Source organism: Squalius cephalus (genome assembly GCF_949319135.1).
Source record: "Squalius cephalus genome assembly, chromosome: 1".
Lineage (NCBI taxonomy): Eukaryota > Metazoa > Chordata > Actinopteri > Cypriniformes > Leuciscidae > Squalius > Squalius cephalus.
The window spans coordinates 5,289,683-5,313,834 of NC_137122.1; the positions used below are offsets into that span (position 1 = coordinate 5,289,683).

The following is a 24,152-nucleotide window of genomic DNA, read 5'->3' on the forward strand; positions in this document are numbered from 1 at the left end:
AGATTAAACAAGACGGTTGTTAATTTATATTGTAAAATCTAAAGCGTGGTTTGGCGGTCCCTCACTGAAGCTCTGGTAACTGGTTGCCATAGAAACATGACACGCGCTTGAGACTGCACATGCGCGCTAGCTGGATCAACCTAAAATATGCTTTTTAACGCAATTTTGAGTGTCCTAATTTTACAAGTTGCAAGTTACAAAAAAACACAAGCAGTGTCTAATCACGACCGGGTTTTCTCCGAGTCTGATCTGATGACTCCGATCGCACGGGTATTACACACAATGTTAAACAGACCCAGGACCCAAAGTAATAGATTCGGACCCGACCCGGACCTGGCTGATCATTTAAAATATAGACCCGAACCCGTACGGGTCCTGGGTCGGGTCTCGGGTTCACTGTGAAGACCTCTACCTGGAATAACATTCCTGTCCCAAAATTTAGTCCTTACCCTATCCCTACCCCTAAACCTAACCCTACCCATAACTTTTCCCTAAAATCAGAGGGAAATGATAGGTGAATGACACTGATGTTGAAGCACCTCACCCTGGTTCTAAGCCTAAACTTGTCATAAAAAGTAAACTTGTTCCTCAAATCTGATTGGTTGATTGGAAAGTTGTCCCTGGATCAACATGTGGTACTTGGTAAAATCACGTTCACCATCTTGGCATCTGTCGCTTTTTCTGTCGTTAGGAACTTTCTTGGTAAATGAATCGGCCAAAGTTTGTTGCGTGTGTTTTTTATTTTTATTTTACCCTGTCAGCTGCAGGCGCGTCGTGTTCGGCTGACTTGCGAAGCTTTTCATAACCGGTGATCAGCGCGAGATGCATGCTGGTTAGAAATGTGTCTAACTTAAATTAGATCCAGTTTATTAGCAACACTATGAACGAGCGTCAATCCCTCGATATCCGCCTGATCTCACAGGTGTCAAATCCACTACTAGAGGAGAAGAGAGATCTGTCCGTCTCGCCTGAACTTTCTTCACTCCTCCTCTCACTCCAGCACCTAGTCTCGCACAATTCAGGCAAAGCATCTCAAACAAGCCTATTGGATTGAGATTATTTTCTTGTCTTCCTATCATGCAGTAGAAAGAGCCCAGTTGATGTCACTTCCTGAGTGTCACAATTTTAAGAATTGTCAATTTTTATTTTCTGTTTGTGAAAGGAGGAAATCATGTCAGGAGTAACAGTGTTGAGTGAAACGTACAGTAGGACACAGATAATGCTAATAAAAATAGTTAATTTAAATCTAGTTAAAGCTGCGGCCAATTTACACTTTGAGCTTTTGAAGTTTCTACAGACACTGCAACGGTTGTGAAATGACGTCACATATTACAAATAATAATAACTAAACAATTAAAAATAAACAATCCACTCCACTTGAATGCTGAACGCTTGTGTTATTTCTCACAGAGTTTGTGTTTCTGAATAAGTAATATGCAATTTTCTACCCTGGTTTTGAGCCTAGCTCCTGAAACGCTCGGTTTTTATGGGTGTGCCGCATTGAAGACTTGGAAGTAAATGCCCACTGCTATAATTGGGTTACAGTTTTCCATATGAGTTTCAACTGACACCCGTCAGTACACGTGAGGGGACATGTAAGTCGGTGGGCGGGGCTAAACCGGCAGTGTTGAAGCAGGCGTTGATCATCTTCTGTGGAGGCGGGGTTTCATACCCTTTGACATCATAGATCCCCACTTTGAAAAACCTGTCATTCGCAGTGCCTGGTGTCAATAAAAGCTTTTATTGGACTAACAAGGAAGTTTTCAGTTCTGAAACTTAAAGGATATTCTTATAATATGATGACCTCTTATATGTCAAAAGCTCAAGGAACATTTGATTTCTCAGTTCATCACCCTACCCAGTTATTTTTCACCCAAAAATAATAATTGGAAGATAAATTTACCTCATTCATGGATGAATAAAGACATATAATCAATTTATAAAAAAGCATCAAATCATCATAATATTTTATAGCAGTTATCTACTTTCTACTATTACATCAGGGCTCACTTTCATGTCTTTTCACTTTATATTTCTCTCTTTTAACCCTTTTAATCCGGCTGTGTCGTCGCAGACACAAACCAGCAAGCTGTATTTATTTTACCGTAACTCTTCAACTGTTTACACTATCAAAACCATTCAAATTACTCATAAAAAAGACAACATGCGCTTTTCGGCAATATACGGCTTTATTGTGGTTATTGTAGGGATGGGCGATATATCGCATGACATTGTTAGGCGCATCTCATCAGTAAAGCCGGTTCCTTGATTAGTAGTAAATCGCCATCACCTGCTTTCAGATGGAGCGGCATTTACTACACAGAGCCGTAGTTCACTGACAAAGCTGAGCCATATCGCATTAATTATCACGGACGTATCGCCTGCGATAATTAATGCGATATGGCTCAGCTTGTCAGTTAACTATGGCTCTGTGTAGTAAATGCCGCTCCATCTGAAAGCAGGTGATGGGGATTTACTACTAATCAAGGAACCGGTTTTACTGACGAGATGCGCCTAACAATGTCATGCGATATATCGCCCATCCCTAGGTTATTGTCATGCTTCCTGTCAGTAAATGACAGCTGCTTTCTGGCAGAGCTGGAAGGAAGGATTTTCACAGAGAGATACAAAGCGCAGCCAGTTAGAGTGTTTCTGATTGCATAAAATAATAAAAGAAACTAACAAGTTCATGGCGAATGAAGTGGTAATGAATGAAATTAAATTTAATATTTTTTTTCTTTCCTCTCAGACCTGATGAAAGAGAGCAAGGAGAGTGAAGAACTGAGTGAAGTGAAGGAGGAGAGTGAAGAACTGAGTGAAGTGAAGGAGGAGAGTGAAGAACTGATGGAAGTGAAGGAGGAGAGTGAAGAACTGAGTGAAGTGAAGGAAGAGAGTGAAGAACTGAGTGAAGTGAAGGAGGAGAGTGATGAACTGAGTGAAGTGACGGAGGAGAGTGAAGAACTGAGTGAAGTGGAGGAGGAGAGTGAAGAACTGAGTGAAGTGAAGGAGGAGAATGATGAACTGAGTGAAGTGAAGGAGGAGAGAGAAGAACTGATAGAAGTGAAGGAGGAGAGTGAAGAACTGAGTGAAGTGAAGGAGGAGAGTGAAGAACTGAGTGAAGTGAAGGATGAGAATGATGAACTGAGTGAAGTGACGGAGGAGCGTGAAGAACTGAGTGAAGTGGAGGAGGAACCTGGAGAAAAACCCTTGAGTCGCTCAAAGAAAAGAAGAGCCAAGAAATCTTTCACCTGCACTCAGTGTGGAAAGAGCTTCACAACCAAACAAAATCTTGAGATTCACATGAGGATCCACACTGGAGAGAAGCCGTTCATGTGTGATCAGTGTGGAAAAACATTTCTTAGGTTATCAGACCTGAAGTCACACCTGACAGTTCATATGAAGGAGAGGCCACATTCATGTTCTGTGTGTGGAAAGAGTTTTTCATGGCTGCAATATTTACATAGACATGAGAAAATACACACTGGTGTGAGAGAGTACATGTGCTTTGAGTGTGAGAAGACTTTTACTACAGCAAGCAGTTTAAAACAGCACCAGAGAATTCACACTGGAGAAAAACCTTACAAGTGTTTACATTGTGACAAGAGATTCAGTCAGTCAACAGATCTGAAAAAACATGAGAGGATCCACACTGGAGAAAAACCTTACAAGTGTTCACACTGTGACAAGAGATTCAGTCTGTCAGCATCTCTGAAAACACATGAGAGGATCCACACTGGAGAAAAACCTTACAAGTGTTCACACTGTGACAAGAGATTCAGTCTGTCAGCAGATCTGAAAGCACATGAGATGATCCACACTGGAGAAAAACCTTACAAGTGTTCACACTGTGACAAGAGATTCAGTCTGTCAGCATCTATGAAAACACATGAGAGGATCCACACTGGAGAGAAACCTTACAAGTGTTCACACTGTGACAAGAGATTCAGTCAGTCAGCAGATCTGAAAACACATGAGATGTTCCACACTGGAGGAAAACCTTACAAGTGTTCACACTGTGACAAGAGATTCAGTGACTCATCATATCTGAAAACACATGAGAGGATCCACACTGGAGAAAAACCTTACAAGTGTTCACACTGTGACAAGAGATTCAGTCAGTCATCATCTATGAAAACACATGAGAGGATCCACACTGGAGAGAAACCTTACAAGTGTTCACACTGTGACAAGAGATTCAGTCGATCAGAACATCTGAAAACACATGAGAGGATCCACACTGGAGGAAAACCTTACAAGTGTTCACACTGTGACAAGAGATTCAGTGACTCATCATATCTGAAAACACATGAGAGGATCCACACTGGAGAAAAACCTTACAAGTGTTCACACTGTGACAAGAGATTCAGTCTGTCAGCAGATCTGAAAAGACATGAGGTGATCCACACTGGAGAAAAACCTTACAAGTGTTCACACTGTGACAAGAGATTCAGTCACTCATCATATCTGAAAAAACATGAGAGGATCCACAGCAGAGAGAAGCCGCACACGTGTGATCAGTGTGGGAAGAGTTTCTCTTTTAAAAGTGACCTGAAGCTACACATGAAGATCCATGCAGTGGAGAAACCACATCACCTCAGTCTGAGATCACTGTAGCTCATCTTTATGTGCTGAGAAACATGTTTTTTCTAAGTTAGTTTCCCAACAGCCACGATGAGCGACAGGACATTTTCACATTAACACAAATGTTCGGCACAAAATTCACATGAGATTTGTCTGTTCAGACCAATGCAAAAAAATGTCAGTAAATGCAGTGTAAATTTCTGACAGTAGGTGGCGCTCATGGAAAAGTGTAAAAACAACAACGCTGAGCAACTTTCTGTTTCTGACACCTGCTTGTCATGCTTGCTACAGACTGCAATTTTTGCCATTTCTATAAGATTATAAATCGCACTGTACGATATGTATCTAACAAACTTGGTATGACATTTTGGATGTAATGTAATATGGACATGGACGTAATGACATAATGGTGATTACTGTACTGTCCAAAATCTTACAATGTGCACCGGGCAAGAAAGAACATCAAACAGTATTTTCATGTCTTAAAACAGCCATTTCTATTGTTGTATTTGTCACTCATGCGCGTTGAATTTGTTTTGCAGTACCCGTGACCTTAGCGTTGCAAGCGCCAACACTATACTGTTTGAGCTACAGGAGAAGATAACTGACTAGAAGATAACAAGCCACCAAAATTCATCAACTAACCATTTAGAAATGTCCTGTTGCATTCTACATGTGGTCACTTCTTGAGTCTATCCATCATTCTCTGACTCTGGTTTGCAAAGGCAAATTTTTTTTTGAAATGTGTTTGTGTAAGGTAATGAAGAAAGCTGCGCCCCCAGTGCCTGAGTAGGACTGTCGCGATAACCGCAATATTGCAGTACCGCGCTACTGACAAGCCATCCGCAGAGGAATGCAAGTAACCGCAGCAACCGCGATATTTGCATGTTTTCTTTTTTTATAAGGCAATATCCTTCTTGTTTTGAACTCCGTGCATGTGTATTGAATGTTAACCCTCTGGGGACCAAGAACGCGCCGGCGCGTTTTGCTCGTTTTTTTTTTTTAGCAATGAAAATAAACACTAAATGCTCTGTTAATTTTGATCTTTCATTTTCGTGTAATACATCAATCGATCCTGTTCAGTTTCTATTTTTTTTCTGTATACTCACAATAAAAATAAAGTGTTTTGCTTTTTGACAAATAAAGAAAAATGAACATGATGCGATTTCTCCCTTCTCTCTGTCAGTAAACTCCCATTTGAAACGCGTTCGAAAATGATCTATAACTCCGCGAAAATTCAGTCAAACAGGCAAACAGACCCACGGGCATAAAGCTTGAGATCGCATCTGTTAAATGAAGTCATTTATATAAAAAACAAATATTCTCAGCTTCTGTAATCTGTATAAAAAGAGAGCGAATCCAGTCGAGCTCATTGCGAGCTAATTCACAGTAATGTGACCACTCCCCGGAGAGCGCGTGCTATTCAAACGCAAATTCTGAGGGGTGTGAAACGCCCACATCAGCTGTAAACAAAGCGCGTCGTGATCGAGTGAGGCATAATATAGCCTACCTTATGGAGAAAAGATTCCTCAGAACAGTGCTGATATGAGGAGCAATATCTCCTGATATGAGGAGCAGATTCCGCTGAGGAGTGAGGTAGGCTGTTTTCTTTTCTCACGTGTGGAATAACGTTATGGAATAACGTTAGTGTAGGCCTATGCAAACCGCAAAAAGATGAATCGCATTTCTATAATATGACTCGCCTTTCTGTGAGATGAATGTAGGGGACATATTTGTAAAGACTGTTTAGCCTAAATATGAATCGCGCGTCTGTGTGTGAAAGAATAAACTGCTTTGCTATAGCCTACTGAGATGAGTAAAAATCGAATGGAATAATATTATGTTGAAATAAAATGTATTTGTATAATCAACGTATTAAACTGCAAAAAAAAAAATACTATTTTTGTCAAAAATAAATTCATAGACTAAGATGTTAGATGTTCCAATGTTGGCTATATTCAAACTAATGAATACATATGATAAAATGTAGGCCTATAATCTTTTTTTTATATATAGGCTATATATATATAAAGAAAGAGTACAGTTGAAATATTGTTGAAATTGTAATTATTGTTGTAATTGTAAAATTTTTAATAAAATAGTAAAACATATTTACAAGAGAGATGTAAGCGAAATCTTAAATGGTCAATATAAGTCTTCTAAATACATCTTTTGTCCTTGCATTGTGGCTCAGTCAGTGTCACACCTGAATGAATGGCTAATTATGCAGAGTCATTATTCAGAGTGGGTGGGACACCTTAATCTAAGGTGTAAACTACTCCTCCCCCTCGCATATTGCCTTTCCAAGCAAAACCTGTTTTACACCATTTAAATCAATGTATTTTTTTTTGTGAACGATAAAGCAAGGCTATTTTTACATCATTTTAAAGCTAGAACTAAAAGGGAAAACATCCATTAGTCAAAAGTCTTGTGGACACATATTTAATATGTGTTTTGTGTTCTTAATTCAGCAAGTTTCATTTTAATTTTTTCCAATAACCACGCATAAACATTATTCTCTTAAAAATACAAACATCTACATACACGTTGCTCGCATATTATGGTAGCCCTGTTTGTGCTATATAGAGTGAATTTACACCTTTGCCATTAACATGTTTATAATTAACTGAAAAAAGCACAAATGTCAAGGCATGTCAGAACATCTCAAGGACCCCAAAAACAGCTTGGTCCCCAGAGGGTTAAATAAGTTAATAAGGATAACAAGACTGTTTTTATCATGGGTATTTGTACAGAGGCTTTGTGGATTTGCACTTAAGCCTAAACAGACAGTGAATGAGAGTGATCGACTTAGCGCGGGCGATTACCTGTGTCTGTCTTTGAGGTCAAGTCATATAAATTTCTGAAAAGGTTGCTGTGCCCAAGGAAAGCAAAATATGTTGGGTCATCCTTTTAACGTTTAAAGGGATACTCCACTTTTTTTTGGAAATAGGCTCAGTTTACTACTCCCCCAGAGTTAAACAGTTGAGTTTTACCATTTTCGATTCCATTCAGCCGATCTCCGGGTCTGGCGGTACCACTTTTAGCATAGCTTAGCATAGGTCATTGAATCGGACAAGACCATTAGCATCTCTCAAAAAAATGACCAAAGAGTTTAGATAATTTTCCTATTTAAAACTTGACTCTTCTGTAGTTACATTGTGTACTAAGACCGACGGAAAATGAAAAGGTTTGATTTTCTAGGTGGATATGGCTAGGAACTATACTCTCATTCCTGCTTAATAATCAAGAAACTTTGCTGCCATACTATGAGTGCAGCAGGCATAATGATGACGCTGTGCTCTTTTAGAAATTTTCAGCTGTTTCATGGTACAATTCAGCACAAGTGGACCTATGAAACTCAAGATATTGGGGGGCTCAACTCAGGGGGGCCACTCACCCGTATCTTTCCAAAAACTCACCCATCCATATCTTGACGCCTCGTAATGCTAGATATACGGGACCAAGTCCAATAGACCAGTTGTGGCCCAATTGCTATGCCCACAATACTTGAGCTCAATAGGGGCAGAAATAAGGGTGGTGCACTACCATTTCTCGGCACCTGGTGGCGCTAGAGAGATGAGACTGAGCCCATTCCACCGCGCATGGACCAGTTAGTACACTTACCGAGTTTCAACTCCCTAACTTAAGATATTGGGGGCACTCACCCATATCTTTCTGAAAACTCACCCGTATCTTTCCAACAACTTACCCGGCAATATCTCAGCGCCTGGTGGCTATGATTTAAGCAATAAAACGTTTAGGGTTATGAAATATGACCAATAATGCACTGACCACGGACAGCCTAAAGAGGTCACATCAAATAAGTTACAGCCCAGCCAACATGTATATGTGGGCCCCACATGGTTTATGCTTGGGCTACGTGGGTACCAAGTGGGCATGGTCCCAAAATGGGCATCTTATCTGGGGCCCACTTGGGTCAGCTAAGTAGGTCCCACATGGGCAAAAACAGGTGGGCTCCCCATGTGGGTCCTAGTTGGGTCACTAATGGGAAATGAGTGCATGGGCTCAAAATGGGCAACACAAATGGGGCCCATTTGGGTTTATCAAATGGGTTAGACATTGGCAAACACAATCAGTCCCATATAGGCTGCCTACATGGGCCCAAGGTAGTACCCACATAGGTAATCTCTATATGGGTTATGCATAGGGCAAAGATATGGGGCCCACTTTGATAAACCATATGGGTCAGACATGGGAAAACACAATCAGTCCTATATAGGCTGCCTACATGGGCCCAAGGTGGTACCCACATAGGTAATCTCTATATGAACCCTGAATGGGGAAATACATATGGGGCCCGCTTGGCCAAACCATATGTGTCAGACATGGGCAAACACAATCAGTCCCATATAAGCTGCCAACATGGGCCCAAAGTAGATCCCACATAGGTAATCTCTATATGGGTTATGAATGGGGAAAATATATGGGGCCCACTTTGATAAACCATATGGGTCAGACATGGGCAAACACAATCAGTCCTATATAGGCTGCCAACATGAGCCCAAGGTGGTACCCACATAGGTAATCTCTATATGGGTTATGAATGGGGAAATACATATGGGGCCCACTTTGATTAACCATATGTGTCAGACATGGGCAAACACAATCAGTCCCATATAGGCTGCCAACATGAGCCCAAGGTGGTACCCACATAGGTAATCTCTATATGGGTTCTGAATGGGGAAATACATATGGGGCCCGCTTGGCCAAACCATATGTGTCAGACATGGGCAAACACAATCAGTCCCATATAGGCTGCCAACATGGGCCCAAGGTGGTACCCACATAGGTAATCTCTATATGGATCATGAATAGGAAAAACATATGGGGCCCACTTTGATAAACCATATGTGTCAGACATGGGCAAACACAATCATTCCTATATAGGCTGCCTACATGGGCCCAAGGTGGTATCCACAAAGGTAATCTCTATATGGGTTATGAATGGGAAATACATATGGGGCCCACTTTGATAAACCATATGGGTCAAACATGGGCAAACACAATCAGTCCTATATAGGCTGCCAACATGAGCCCAAGATGGTACCCACATAGGTTATCTCTATATGGGTTATGAATTGGGAAATACATATGGGGCCCGCTTGGCCAAACCATATGTGTCAGACATGGGCAAACACAATCAGTCCCATATAGGCTGCCAACATGGGCCCAGGTGGTACCCACATAGATAATCTTGATATGGGTTATGAATGGGAAAAACATATGGGGTCCACTTTGATAAACCATATGTGTCAGGCATGGGCAAACACAATCAGTCTCATATAGGCTGCCTACATGGGCCCAAGGTAGTATCCACATAGGTAATCTCTATATGGGTTCTGAATGGGGAAAAACATATGGGGCCCACTTTGATAAACCATATGGGTCAGACATGGGCAAACACAATCAGTCCTATATAGGCTGCCAACATGAGCCCAAGGTGGTACCCACATAGGTAATCTCTATATGGGTTCTGAATGGGAAAATACATATGGGGCCCACTTTGATAAACCATATGTGTCAGACATGGGCAAACACAATCAGTCCCATATAGGCTGCCTACATGAGCCCAAGATGGTACCCACAAAGGTAATCTCTACATGGGTTACGAGTGGGGAAAACATATGGGGTCCACTTTGATAAACTATATGTGTCAGACATGGGCAAACACAATCAGTCTCATATAGGCTGCCTACATGGGCCCAAGGTGGTATCCACATAGGTAATCTCTATATGGGTTATGAATGGGAAAAACATATGGGGCCTACTTTGATAAACCATATGGGTCAGACATGGACAAACACAATCAGTCCTATATAGGCTGCCAACATGAGCCCAAGATGGTACCCACATAGGTAATCTCTATATGGGTTACGAATGGGGAAATACATTCAAGTATAATTGTAAATATAATGAATTTTGTAGTAAATATAAATTAGACTTAGACTTTAGACTTTATTTGTCCCCATAGGGCAATTGGTTTTGCAGCAAGATAAACACAGGACAGTCACAGATGCACAAATACAAGACAAAAACACATAAGAAATACTTAATGTAACAGGCCCTTGTTAAAATAACATCTGACAATTCATAGTATAGCCACATTTCCATAACCATCCCCATTTCGGCAACAACATCATCAAAAACAAGCAATACTATACATATTATAATAATAATAACCCCAAGATGGTTGGAAGAAAATTGAAAATTGTGCATCTGTAAATTACATCATAAACTATACACTTGTAAATAACATATCTTCACAATCATTAAAACAATTATATACAGTATATTTGTAATTTATAATCTTTGTTATAATACCACTAACAGTTGACCGTGGAATATTTAGTAGTGAGGAAATTTCACAAATGCACTTATTACACAGGTGGAAACCTGGTACCACGCTTGAATTCACTGAGCTCCTGAAAGCGACCTATTCTTTCGCAAATGTTTGTAGAAAAGTCTGCATGCCTGCCTAGTGCTTGATTTTATACAACTGTGGCCATGGAAGTGATTGAAACACCCGAATTCAATGATTTGGAGGGGTGTCCCAATACTTTTGGCAATATAGTGCATGTGGTTACAGTATAGGCCATGGCTCTTCAAATCCAGTCCTGGAGTGTTGGTGTTCAGCAGACATTAGTTCCAACCCATGACTTTAAATATTCAAAGTGTCAACTTTTAGTGGTCTTATTTTGTGAGTTACTGCAAAATGCTTATCTCCATATAGTTATTTTAAAATCTATACAAATGGTTCAAAATATCCAGAACATGGCCACTGTACAATATGAAGAATGGGTTACAGAAGCTATCAAATTCTGTCTATCAAAATCTATCATATTAATGGAATTATAATGGCTTAGAGATGGGTAGAAGAAATCAAACCCCTGGCAACAGCCCTTATTCAATGGATATACTCCAGAGTTTTCTGGTCAGTCGGTTAGTGACAATGTTCTGATTTTGAATATTGGGGTTAGGGTTAGGGTTTTGATTATTGAGAGGAACACATCAGTTCAGATGATGAAATAGCCCAAGTAAAGAAAGATAGAATAGAAATTCATGGTTTGAAGGGAAAATCCAATGTAAATTCAGAAATCATATTTGCATCATATACAGGTGTACAGAATAAAGTGCAGTTTCATTCATTTAGCATATTGTGTTTTGTGTTCAGTTTTCTTTTGAGGCCAACAGTACAGACTTTTCTTTTCAGTCATAGTTGGCACATGACTGACCCTCAAAGTTGAAATATGGTTGAAATAATGTCAGTTGTTGTTTTAATGTTGTCACAATGAAACGTTTAATACTAAAGAGTTGAAAAGTTTTATATATATATATATATATATATATATATATATATATATATATATATATATATATAATCTGTATGTTGAATCAATGTCATGTCTTCAAGGAATACATTTGAATTATTATTATTTCTAATTATTATTTTGTTATTTTAGCATTGTATGATATTTTGATCAAAACACCACTTCAAAAATCAAAATTTTTGTTAAAATATAATCATATTATTAACAATAATAATAATAATAATAATAATAATAATGGATATAATTTCAATCTCAAGAGAGAAGTGCAGCAGAAACTTTTTTGCTTTGTGTGATTTTGTTTGGACTTACAATTTTGTGTTTGCCTAAAGCTTACCATGCAGGATTGCAAATATAGTATAAATACAACTAAACACACATTTCTTTAAAAAAAACAAACAAAAAAAAAAACACTATATATATATATATTTTCCATTACCACGCTGAAAAAAATGCTATTGTTTGTTTCACCTTCTTTGATCATGATTGGTTAATATGACTGTCATCTACGTAACTGGCCAATGACAACCGTGCGCGCCTTTTTACTGGTCAAGTTTGAAAATATGATGACGACGTGTGTGTGCTACTGCTCGGCAAGATTACTCGGTCTTTCCTTATGCCTGTTAAATTATTATTTTAAACTAATTTGCGTTGTGACATGTAAACGGAGGAGAACAGAAGCTGATATGTGAACACAGAGGAAGGTCGGTCTGGATGTGTGAGTCCTGCAAACATTTTGGTGATATCAGGTAAAAGAAAATTTTTCAGTCTCTATTACGTAGTTATGTTTCGTGTTCATGTCCTATATCAGTTTAGAAAAAACAGAGATCAATTAATATATATTTAAACGTTTAGGCTTTACATTAAAATAAGTGGATAAGAATGTTAGCCTATAGTTCGCGTCTGAACGCGTTGTTGTCTTTGGAGCTCCATCGATTTGATTTATAATTCTTGATTTTACTCTTTAAACTTACTTACAACAAACATCTTCTACTTTTCCTCACCGAGAAGCACTACTGGCTGCTCAAACCTCATAGTTACAACACGGACTGTTGAGCAGACGTGTCTCAAGCCTGTTAGTGATCCAACGCTGGATACTCTTATAGGTTACGTCCGTGGATCACGGCTGAACGCGTCTTCTCAACACACACTTACAAACATTTATTTACTTATTTTTTCGCCTATCGTGCGTCTACTCTACACCCGTACCGCTAAAAGACGGATTATATCTAAGACGTTAGTCAGAAATTAGTATTAATATTGATAGCATCACTGGTAGCGTCGTTGCTAACTTACTGTCCACCTGTTAAAATGGCGAATATATCAGATGTAAGTAGTCTACCTTTTGGTGCAGGTGAGGACACATTTGAGCTGCACGCGGTGCAGTCTGAGCTGGAAGCTGTTGAGAAACAGATCCACGACCTTTTAGTGAGACAAGCCGAGCTAATAGACCGGCGATTAGCTCTTGAATCATCTCGCGCCGCCGCCGCCGATGCTCACAAATCAGAGATTAATGTTACTAACCCGCTGACCTCGTCTACTCCGTGCGTTACTCAGCATCAGTCCCGAGCGTCGAGGTCACGACCAGCCATGATCTCGTTCACTCCGGCTCCAACACGCCATCACGAAGCCTGGATATTTCCGCAGCGGAAGACACGAGTCAGGTCTAGACCAAGACCCTCTCCGACCCTCCCGGTTTTCGAGTTATCTACACAAAACCGCTTCTCCCCTCTTCGCGAAACAGAACGCGATGCTGTGATCATCGGTGATTCCATCGTTCGACACGTACACGCTACATTAGGTAAAAATAAGGTGCACAGTCACTGCTTTCCTGGTGCTCGTGTTTCTGAAATCGCTGCTCGCGTCCCCGAGATTCTGAACGAGCGCGTCGGAACCGTGGTCCTGCACGCGGGAGGGGCAGACATCAGGCTGCGCAAGACGGAGGTTCTGAAGAAAGACTTCAGGAATCTGATCGATACGGTACGCAGCACATCGCCTGAAATAACGATTATTGTGTCAGGACCGCTTCCCACGTACCGACTAGGCAATGAAAAGTTTAGCAGATTATTCGCGCTAAATGAATGGTTAATATCATGGTGCAATGAGCAGAAACTGCTCTTTGTAAATAATTGGAATCTGTTTTGGGAGCGTCCTAGGCTTTACCGTGCTGATGGCTTACACCCAAACAGATTCGGATCGGATCTTCTGTCAGATAACATCTCCAAAATGTTAAATACCTTTTGACTAGTAACCAAAAGTCCAAATCATAGTCTCTGCTGCACCAAATTAACTGATATAAATACTAGTGTAGAACATTGCATAGAAATTGTGTCTATTCCTCGTTTAGTGAGATCAAATAATAAATCTACTGCAGGATCTAGGAAAAATCTAATTGTTATTAAAACAGAAAATGTTGCTATTAGTAAACAAAAACAATTTCTAAAGCTAGGTCTTTTAAACATTAGATCACTCACACCTAAGGCAGTTATTGTAAATGAAATAGTCACAGATAATAGCTTCGATGTACTTTGCCTTACTGAAACCTGGCTTAAACCAAATGATTATTTCGGTTTAAATGAGTCTACTCCATCAGGATACTCCTACAAACATGAGCCCCGTCTGATTGGTCGTGGCGGCGGTATTGCAACAATCTATAGAGATTTTCTTAGTGTTACTCAGAAAACGGGTTATAAGTTTATTTCATTTGAAGTACTTGTACTAAATGTTACGCTCTTAGACGCTAGAAAAACATCCCTATTATCTTTAGCCTTGGCTACCGTATATAGACCGCCAGGGCCTTACGCTGATTTCCTAAAAGAATTTGTAGATTTTCTCTCAGACCTATTGGTCAATGTCGATAATGCATTAATTGTTGGAGATTTTAACATACACGTAGATAATCAAAATGATGCGTTAGGGGCTGCGTTTATCGATTTATTAAACTCCTTTGGGGTTAAGCAAAACGTTACCGGACCAACTCATCGTTTTAATCATACACTCGATTTAATTATATCACTTGGAACCGATCCAACCGATATAGATATCATTCCACAAAGTGATGATGTCACTGACCATTACATGGTAACTTGCATATTACGTACCCCTGTAATATATCATGCTGCGCCGCGTTATCGATTAGGCAGAACAATCCTTCCATCCACCATAGATAATTTTTCAAATTGCTTATCGGATCTGTCTCAGCTGCTGTCTGAACCTAAACAAACAGATGAACTAGAGGAACTAACCAGCACTATGAGCACCATTCTCTCTGGAAAATTGGATATTGTTGCACCTATGAGACTAAAAAAGGTCAGAGAGAAAATTAAAGTACCATGGTACAACAATACTACGCGTGTTCTAAAGAGAGAAACTCGTAATTTAGAGCGTAAATGGAAACAAACTAATTTAGAGGTTTTTAGAATCGCTTGGAAAGACAGTACGTCACGTTATAAAAAGGCCCTAAAAGCGGCCAGGGCTGAGCATCTCCGCAAACTAATAGAAAATAACCAAAACAATCCTAGGTTTTTATTTAACACCGTGGCTAGACTAACAAATAAACAAGCGTCACCTGAACAAAATATTCCGTTACAGTTTAGTAGTAATGATTTCATGAAATTTTTCACTGAGAAAATAGAAAACATCAGAACCACAATTGTAAACGTTCAATCCTCAATCGCGCCTTATAATTCAGCCTCGATTATCACCCCGCAAGAAAAATTACAGTGCTTTACAACTATAGAACAAATAGAGTTAAATAAACTTATCACTTCCTCTAAAACAACAACATGTTTATTAGATCCCATACCAACTAAACTACTGAAAGAAGTGTTACCTGTAGTGGAAGAGCCTCTCCTCAATATTATTAACTCATCTTTAACTTTAGGTCATGTTCCAAAAACATTTAAACTGGCAGTTATAAAACCTCTCATTAAGAAACCACAATTAGACCCAAATAATCTAGCAAATTATAGACCCATTTCAAATCTTCCTTTTATGTCCAAAATACTAGAAAAAGTTGTGTCCGCCCAACTAGGCTCTTTCTTACAAGAAAATGACATCTATGAAAAGTTTCAGTCTGGGTTCAGGCCGCATCATAGCACTGAAACTGCGCTCGTTAAAATCACAAATGATTTACTCTTAGCTTCTGACCAAGGCTGTATCTCAATATTAGTTTTACTTGATCTTAGTGCTGCGTTCGATACTATAGATCATACAATACTCTTAGATCGACTACAAAATTATACCGGTGTTCAAGGACAAGCATTAAGCTGGTTCAGATCATACCTATCTGACCGATACCATTTTGTCTATTTAAATGGAGAAAAATCGATCATAACTCCAGTAAACTATGGAGTGCCGCAAGGATCTGTGTTAGGCCCTCTATTATTCTCAATATATATGCTGCCACTTGGAAATATTATAAGGAAACATGGAATTAGTTTCCATTGTTATGCTGATGACACTCAAATATATATTTCATCACGGCCGGATGAAAACGCTAAATTATCCAAATTGACAGAGTGTGTTAAAGATATAAAAGATTGGATGACGCGCAATTTTCTTTTATTAAATTCAGACAAGACAGAGGTACTACTTATCGGTTCAAAAAACCGCCCACAAAACCTCTTACAATACAACTTTTTAACATAGTAGGATGTCCCGTTACTTTATCCTCTACTGTAAAAGACCTGGGTGTTATATTAGATTGTAACCTGTCTTTTGAAAATCATACTTCATATGTTACAAAAACAGCCTTTTTCCACCTCAGAAACATTGCTAAGCTACGTAATATGCTCTCTGTTTCTGATGCAGAAAAGTTAGTTCATGCGTTCATGACCTCGAGATTAGATTACTGTAATGCTTTATTGGCTGGTTGTCCTGCATCCTCAATAAACAAGCTACAGTTAGTCCAAAATGCAGCCGCTAGAGTTCTTACTAGATCAAGAAAATTTGACCATATAACACCAATTTTATCATCACTGCATTGGTTACCTATAAAGTTCCGTATTAATTACAAGGTATTGCTACTGACTTATAAAGCCCTAAACGGCTTAGCTCCAGTCTATTTAACGGATCTTCTATCGCCCTATAATCCATCACGCTCTTTAAGATCACTAAATTCGAGGCTTTTGGTCATACCTAGGATATCCAGATCAACTAAAGGAGGGAGAGCATTTTCACATTTAGCACCAAAACTCTGGAATAGTCTTCCGGATACTGTTCGTTGCTCAGACTCGCTCTCCCAGTTTAAAACTAGATTAAAGACGCATCTCTTCAGCCAGGCATTTATATAATATTTTTAATCTTACAGTAAAATCCGGTCTTTACTTCATAAACGCCAGAGGAGAACTGGCCCCCGACTGAGCCTGGGTTCTCCCAAGGTTTTTTTTTTTCTCCATTAGGTCACCTGATGGAGTTTTTCGGTTCCTTGCCACTGTTGCCTTTGGCTTGCTCAGTTGGGGATACTTAATTTAATTAATCAATCAACAATACTATTGATCAGCATTATCAAACATGGATGTTTTAAACTAGAAACAAACACTGATGTACTATTTTATTTAATCCTGTGAAGCTGCTTTGATACAATCTGTATTGTGAAAAGCGCTATATAAATAAAGTTGACTTGACTTGACTTGACTTCATGGTAGAATATATAATGCATGCAGGTAAACAAATCTTGTGTTAATGGAGTTCATTAACTTCCCAGAAATGTTCTGTGTCAGTTAACTTATACACACGGATAACGGACGTACTACAACCTGCAGCTGTGTGTGTGTGTGTGTGTGCGCGCGCGCGAGTGTAGGCTATGTACCATTGATTTGATTACAGTAAGATGCTAATCGTGATTAGTGTATTAGCACGTTGTAGCCTCTGATGTCAATGTTAGTCTGCTAGTTTAAAACTCAAACACATGAAAACCCTATTGGAAAAAATATATAACTACAATATATTTGAAACATTTATTTTATGCTAAGTTTACTACAAATGCATTTACATATTTATGTATTTAATATAAATACCCTGCAATTGTACTTTGGTATCCTAAATTATATACTTAAAGTCAATAAGAACAACAAATGTACTACTTAATGCAACTTTAGTTATCTGTAAGTAAGTAGTGCTGAGGTTAAGTGTATTTGATTGTGCTAAAGTGGAACTATTGCATTTATTTTTTTTTATTTTTTTTATCTATCTATCTATCTATCTATCTATCTATCTAGGGAAGGAGCATCCGAATGAGTAAAGTGACTGATATAACTGTCATTTATATATATATATATATATATCAAGCACTGGAAGAAGATTTTTTGGGGAGAACAGGCACCCAACAGAGAGACAAATCCACCACGATTATCAACTTCAGTAAGATGCAAGTCAATTTTAACCATTGCTTCTAAACCTTACATTGGGATTAATATATTATGTAGTTAAAAGTATTATTCTCATCATCAAAAGTAATTTCATCTACCAGTGTCAAATCTGAGTAACTTTTTATCCTTTTGTCTTTCTTTCTCTAAAGTGACAAAGAAAGGAGAACATGTCACCATCATCAGTCCTTTATTTAGTTCACTGAAGAACATCAAGGGAAGACCCTCAGACGTGTCATAACAGGATAAATGTGCCTACAGGTAAAATTATTAGATGGTCTGTTTGATTTTGGTGTACCAATTTGCTTTTTTCAAAGCTACAATTGTGTGATGTGACGTGACATATATGTGCAAAAACGGCTGCCCACTGCTCCGGGTGTGTGTTCACAGTGTGTGTGTGTGTGTTAATGAGTATTGAACACACACACACACACTGAACACACACCCGGAGCAGTGGGCAGCTGTTTTTGCTGCGGCACCCAGGGAGCTATTGGGGACCATTTGTTCATGTTGTCTGAATGTTTAATAATGGCAAATGTTGGTACAATTTAAATACGTTTTGTTTAATATTGTTTAAAGGAATGGTACAAATTAAATCTTTCTTTTTGAGGACTTATCAGCCCACTCCATCCCACCCCAGATTGACCAAGGATCCAGATGAGTACTGGCAATTTGGTGGAGGATTGCACTGTCACTTCTGTTATGAATCTATTAACCTTTTGTTGTGTGTGAGGTGTTTTGATTTTACTTAATTTAATACAATTTACAAAATTAGATTTTACATAATTGACTTAGTGTAGTAGTAATTTTCACTAAAATGAAAATTACCCCATGATTTACTCACCCTCAAGCCATCGTTAGTGTATATAACTTTCTTCTTTTAGACAAATAAAATTGGAGTTATATTAACTATGGGGTTGGGTTAATAAAGCCCTTCTGGAGCAAGGCCATGAGTTTCCAAAAGTATCCATATTTAATACTTTAGAAAGTAAAATAACTAGCTTCCGGCCATACATAGTCTATTTTGTATAAAGCGCAACTTGTGACGTCAGAAGTAGCGTAGTGCATCATGGGGTAGCGTAAATATCAGCAGCATGTCGCATTACTCGCATAAGTTGCGCTTTATCCTTAAGTGGAATCCGTATGTTTGTTTGCCCAGAACCTAGTTGTTTTAAATATGAATATTTTTCTAACACAAACTCATGGCTTCGCTTCAGAAGGCCTTTATTAACCCCCCGGAGCCGCGTAGAGATCTTATGTAATGGATAGATGCACATTTTTGAGCTTCAATCTGATGGTTGCAATGGTTGCAATCCACTGCCATTATGCAGCTTGGAAGTGTCAATGTGTTTATTAATATAACTCCGATTGTATTCGTCTGCAAGAAGAAAGTCATACACACCTAGGATGAGTAAATCATGGGCTAATTTTCATTTTTAAAGCAAACTACTTTAATAATATGTGTAGTTAGGATTCTGAATTAAGTGTAATGTTTCTCTACATATCAGAAATATACAGAGCCACTTATTAGGGGTGGAACGGTACACAGGAGTCACGGTTCGGTTCATGCCTCGGTTCAGACATCACAGTTCGGTACGAGTTTGGTACAATGGAGGAAAAAAGCTAAGCAAAACAAAAATGCAGAAGGCTTGTCCATGTCTCAGGCTGTACCACCAAAGGAAAATAAATGACTTAAGCCTTGTATTTTTTAAATAAGTTTTATTAATAAAGTAAGGCATTCCAGGGAACCAGTTTATTTGTAGTACACTGACAAAAGTTTTATATAATTAGTTTATTAATTAAATTGATAAAAAGACAAAAAGACCTTTAGATATGTTTGGTAATTGTACCTGAATGAATTGAATTGAGTTAATTTGCTACATTTCAGATTAATATATTTGTTTTCCTTAAAACTTTAATTAACAGTAACTTAAACACTTTGCAGTTTGAATGATGTCCTGTATAAACAAAATGACGGAGTATGTTTTTATGTTTCCACTGTTCGATCGCACCTCACACACACACACACACACACACAAATTTCAGTAAGCACTTTGTGACTTTTCGATCGCGACCGCGCCTCTCTCTCTCTCACACACACACACACAATATATTCCAGCATTGCAATCTTTACATCGCAGCCAGCTTCAGAGCTAAGGCGGGGCTACAGATTAGGTGTCCATAAAGAACCCGTGTATCTAACAGTAGTTCCACATTACATTCATTAATTTGCACACAAGTTTTATTTATTTTTATACCGTGTATTCTCCGTGTAAATTTATGCGCCGAACCGTGACGCCCGTACCGTTTCGGTTCAATACGAATACATGTACCGTTCCACCCCCACCACTTATATTATCAGAAATTAGAGCTGAAATTGTTGAAAGATTTTGATCTCGATTCAAATACCCACGCAATATTTTCCTAAATGACAACGATTTGTCTTAAACCTTTGTCAAGTAAGATCACATTGCACATTTATCTGCGTTGGCGCTGTTTTGTTTCGATCAGAATGAAATCATTCTGATTGATGAATCTGAACATGGTTTTTACATGAATGCTAAGTCATCGGGTTGATGTGCATTTATAAGTCACAAGCTTCAAATCTGATTTAATCTTTTTGATGTGAATGTAATATGCAGTTTCCTGCTGTTGTCACAAACTAACCATCCTCCGTTGTTTTAAAAAGCAGACTTATATTTACCTATATTTCAAGTCCTTATTAGGAGACGAGGAGTACACAAAGGTTTGCCGTGCTGCTTATATTAATCAAGCAGTAAAAAAACGATGCCCAGATGCCAAAAACAAGGCATCTGCAGATGAGAGTCCAGAACAAGCACTTGTTGTACAACGTTGTCCTGCACCACTTCACAGAATGAGGAGTGGGAAGATCATTTTAGATTGACACAACAGTCATTTATTATATTCTTAAATAATATTACAACAACATCAGCTCTTAATTCAAATGACCACAGAAGTACTGAGATAAAAGTTTATAGTTCAGATATAAACACTGTCTACAGTAGCAATCAAAATAGAGTAAATCAACTTTTGCAAGAATCTTGACACTTGAAACTTTAATCATTCATTCTTGAGATTCGTTCAAAATCGCTGATTCATCCAGTAATGAAACACGTATTTTAGTCATTAAATCATTCATTCAAACTTTTTTTTTTCATTCAGATTAAACATTTTAAATCGATTGCAGAAATTAACATTTGTCAGAACCTCTAGTAAATTACATGTTATGTTGTTAATGTATCTGTTCAGAACCATGATCTCTGTCTGAAACACTAAAAGAATCAGATTCTCATTTTAACAATTCTAACTTGTTATTAAAACTGTGACTCTTAAGTCGAGCCATCCTGGAAATTTAAGAATCATCCACACCTGTGATCACCTCAATTATTTTCCAAAGACACAAAGAATAATATTTTTTATATTTTTACTTTAAAAGCAATCATAAATCATTAGCAATAAAAAATAATTAAAATACTTTAATTATGCATCATTTTGTTGGCCCATTCTATCATGGACTGAGAATCTGATTGTGAAAAACTACCTAATATTAAAATGACTTGAGACAAATAATGTATTATTATTATTATTATTATTTTTGTTTATAATTTTTTTTAAGGGTTAACTTGTATCAATTAATGAATTGATGCTTTCAAACACATCGCATATTCATACTTTATAAACTGGTTTTATTAATACAAAATTAAATCGGAATAGTCTGAATAAATAAACAGTAATTCTCTGTTGATTTCCCAAATGCCCTTCCAGTGGCATTCCAATACCATGACCATTTCAATTGAAGTTTAATGCTGTTTTTGTTTTTTATCCTGAGTAAAAGTTGTTATTCTTTCATACGGTCATTGTGACATGTGTAAGTAACATGATTTCTCTAAAATCCTAATCTCTAAAAAAACAAATTTGTTTTGCAGAGGCTCTTAAGAAGACTGCTCAGATCAACTGGCAAGAAGCTGAGAGGGAACTCCCAAAATAGTCTGGGACAAGAGATGGAGGACAGTGTCCAGAATGCACAAATGACTGTCTGCAGTGTAAGCTGTACTAACATGTGTAGTTGCTGCTTCTTCTAACTGTACCCAATTTATTTCCTGTTCAAATGTTCAAAGCTTTCAGTAAAGACTAGGTAGGTTAAAAGTATGTATTTTAACAATTAGGTATAGAACTTTAAAGAGATACTCTTTAATCTGACATAAATCTGCTTCTTTAAATATTGTCTCTGGAATTTCAGAATATAGCATAATATGATGGGTAATTTCAATAAAAATTTAAATTTGAAAAGATTTCAATCTCACTGTGTGCTCTAATGCTTTAAAACTTGTTTGTGTGGTGTTGCTACTCATTTAGATGGAACCCAGATGATCCCTAGTTGGGCCACATACATATGATTCCTAGTTGGGCCCCACCTAAAGCCCTGTGAAATCCTGCATAAAACCTAAATGAGTAAGTTGCTGGGGCCAACATGGAACCCATGGACAAACCCACTTACAGCCCGTATTTCGGCCCATGTAGTAACCTTGTAGTACCTACAAAAAAACTAAAGCTGGGACCAAGAAGGGTCTTGTGCATGTAGCCCAGTTGGGGCCCACCTTTTTGTAAGTCCCATTCCTATATGAAATCCATGTGGGCAGTTGGCATGGGGCCATTATGGAACCCGCGGACAATCCCATACAGAGCCCATTTTTCAGCCTATTTCGAAACCCACATGGGCCCCATATACAAATGTCGGCGGGGTTAAGCTGGGACCGAGATGGGTCTTGTGCATGCTGCCCACTTGGGTCCCACCTAGTACCAAGTGCCATCCTTTATGAAATCCATGTGGGCAGTTGGTATGGGGCCATTATGGAACCCGCGGACAATCCCATACAGAGCCCATTTTTCAGCCTATTTCAAACCCACATGGGCCCCATATACAAATGTCTACTGGGTTAAAGCTGGGACAGAGATGGGTCTTGTGCATTTTGCCCACTTGGGTCCCACCTAGTACCAAGTGCCATCCTTTATGAAATCCATGTGGGCAGTTGGTATGGGGCCATTATGGAACCCGCGGACAATCCCATACAGAGCCCATTTTTCAGCCTATTTCAAACCCACATGGGCCCCATATACAAATGTCGGCCGGGTTAAGCTGGGACCGAGATGGGTCTTGTGCATGCTGCCCACTTGGGCCCCACCTAGTACCAAGTGCAATCCTACATGAAATCTATATGGGCAATTAACATGGGGCCATTATGGAACCCGCGGACAATCCCATACAGAGCCCATTTTTCAGCCCATTTCAAACCCACATGGGCCCCACATACAAATGTCTACTGGGTTAAAGCTGGGACAGAGATGGGTCTTGTGCATTTTGCCCACTTGGTTCCCACCTAGTACCAAGTGCAATCCTACATGAAATCCATCTGGGCAATTAACATGGGGCCATTATGGAACCCGCGGACAATCCTACATGGGGCCCATTTTTCAGCCCATTTCATACCCATATGGGCCCCACATACAAATGTTGGCTGGGAGGTGGGCCCTTCCTGTGCCCACGTGGATGATTAGGCTGTTTGTGGTCAGTGTGCAGGGCCACGGGCTGTCACTTAGATTGGCCATGGACGAACAGGTCATTTGTGTTCACATAGGTGGCCAGAGGGACGAATAGGCTGTTCGTGGTCAGTGGGCAGGGCCACGGGCTGTCACTTAGATTGGCCATGGACGAACAGGCCATTCGTGGTCACTTAGGCGGTCAGGGGGACAAATAGGCTGTTCGTGGTCAGTGGGCAGGGCCACGGCCACGGGCTGTCACTTAGATTGGCCGTGGACGAACAGGTCGTTCGTGGTC

The 24,152-nt window shown here is 39.0% G+C and overlaps 2 protein-coding genes and 1 long non-coding RNA gene across 4 annotated transcripts in view; all 3 read left to right on the forward strand.

The window, feature by feature from the left end:
- LOC307155972 (uncharacterized protein) overlaps positions 1-6,459 on the forward strand; it is a 29,215-nt gene extending 22,756 nt beyond the window's left edge. The window contains exon 2 of the mRNA XM_079867075.1: positions 2,750-6,459. Coding sequence (XP_079723201.1) covers positions 2,750-4,614 — 1,865 coding nt within the window. The 3' untranslated portion in view covers positions 4,615-6,459. The remainder of the gene's footprint in view (positions 1-2,749) is intronic.
- Positions 1-24,152, forward strand: part of LOC307155885 (uncharacterized protein) — a 468,056-nt gene that overhangs the window by 16,838 nt on the left and 427,066 nt on the right. The window lies entirely within an intron of this gene.
- LOC307156646 lies at positions 18,209-18,989 on the forward strand. Of its 2 annotated transcripts, none has more exons than XR_013820756.1 (3): positions 18,209-18,297; positions 18,448-18,556; positions 18,906-18,989. It is a non-coding gene; the product is annotated as an uncharacterized lncRNA (long non-coding RNA). The 2 variants fall into 2 exon arrangements; XR_013820757.1 differs by having other exon boundaries at positions 18,209-18,290.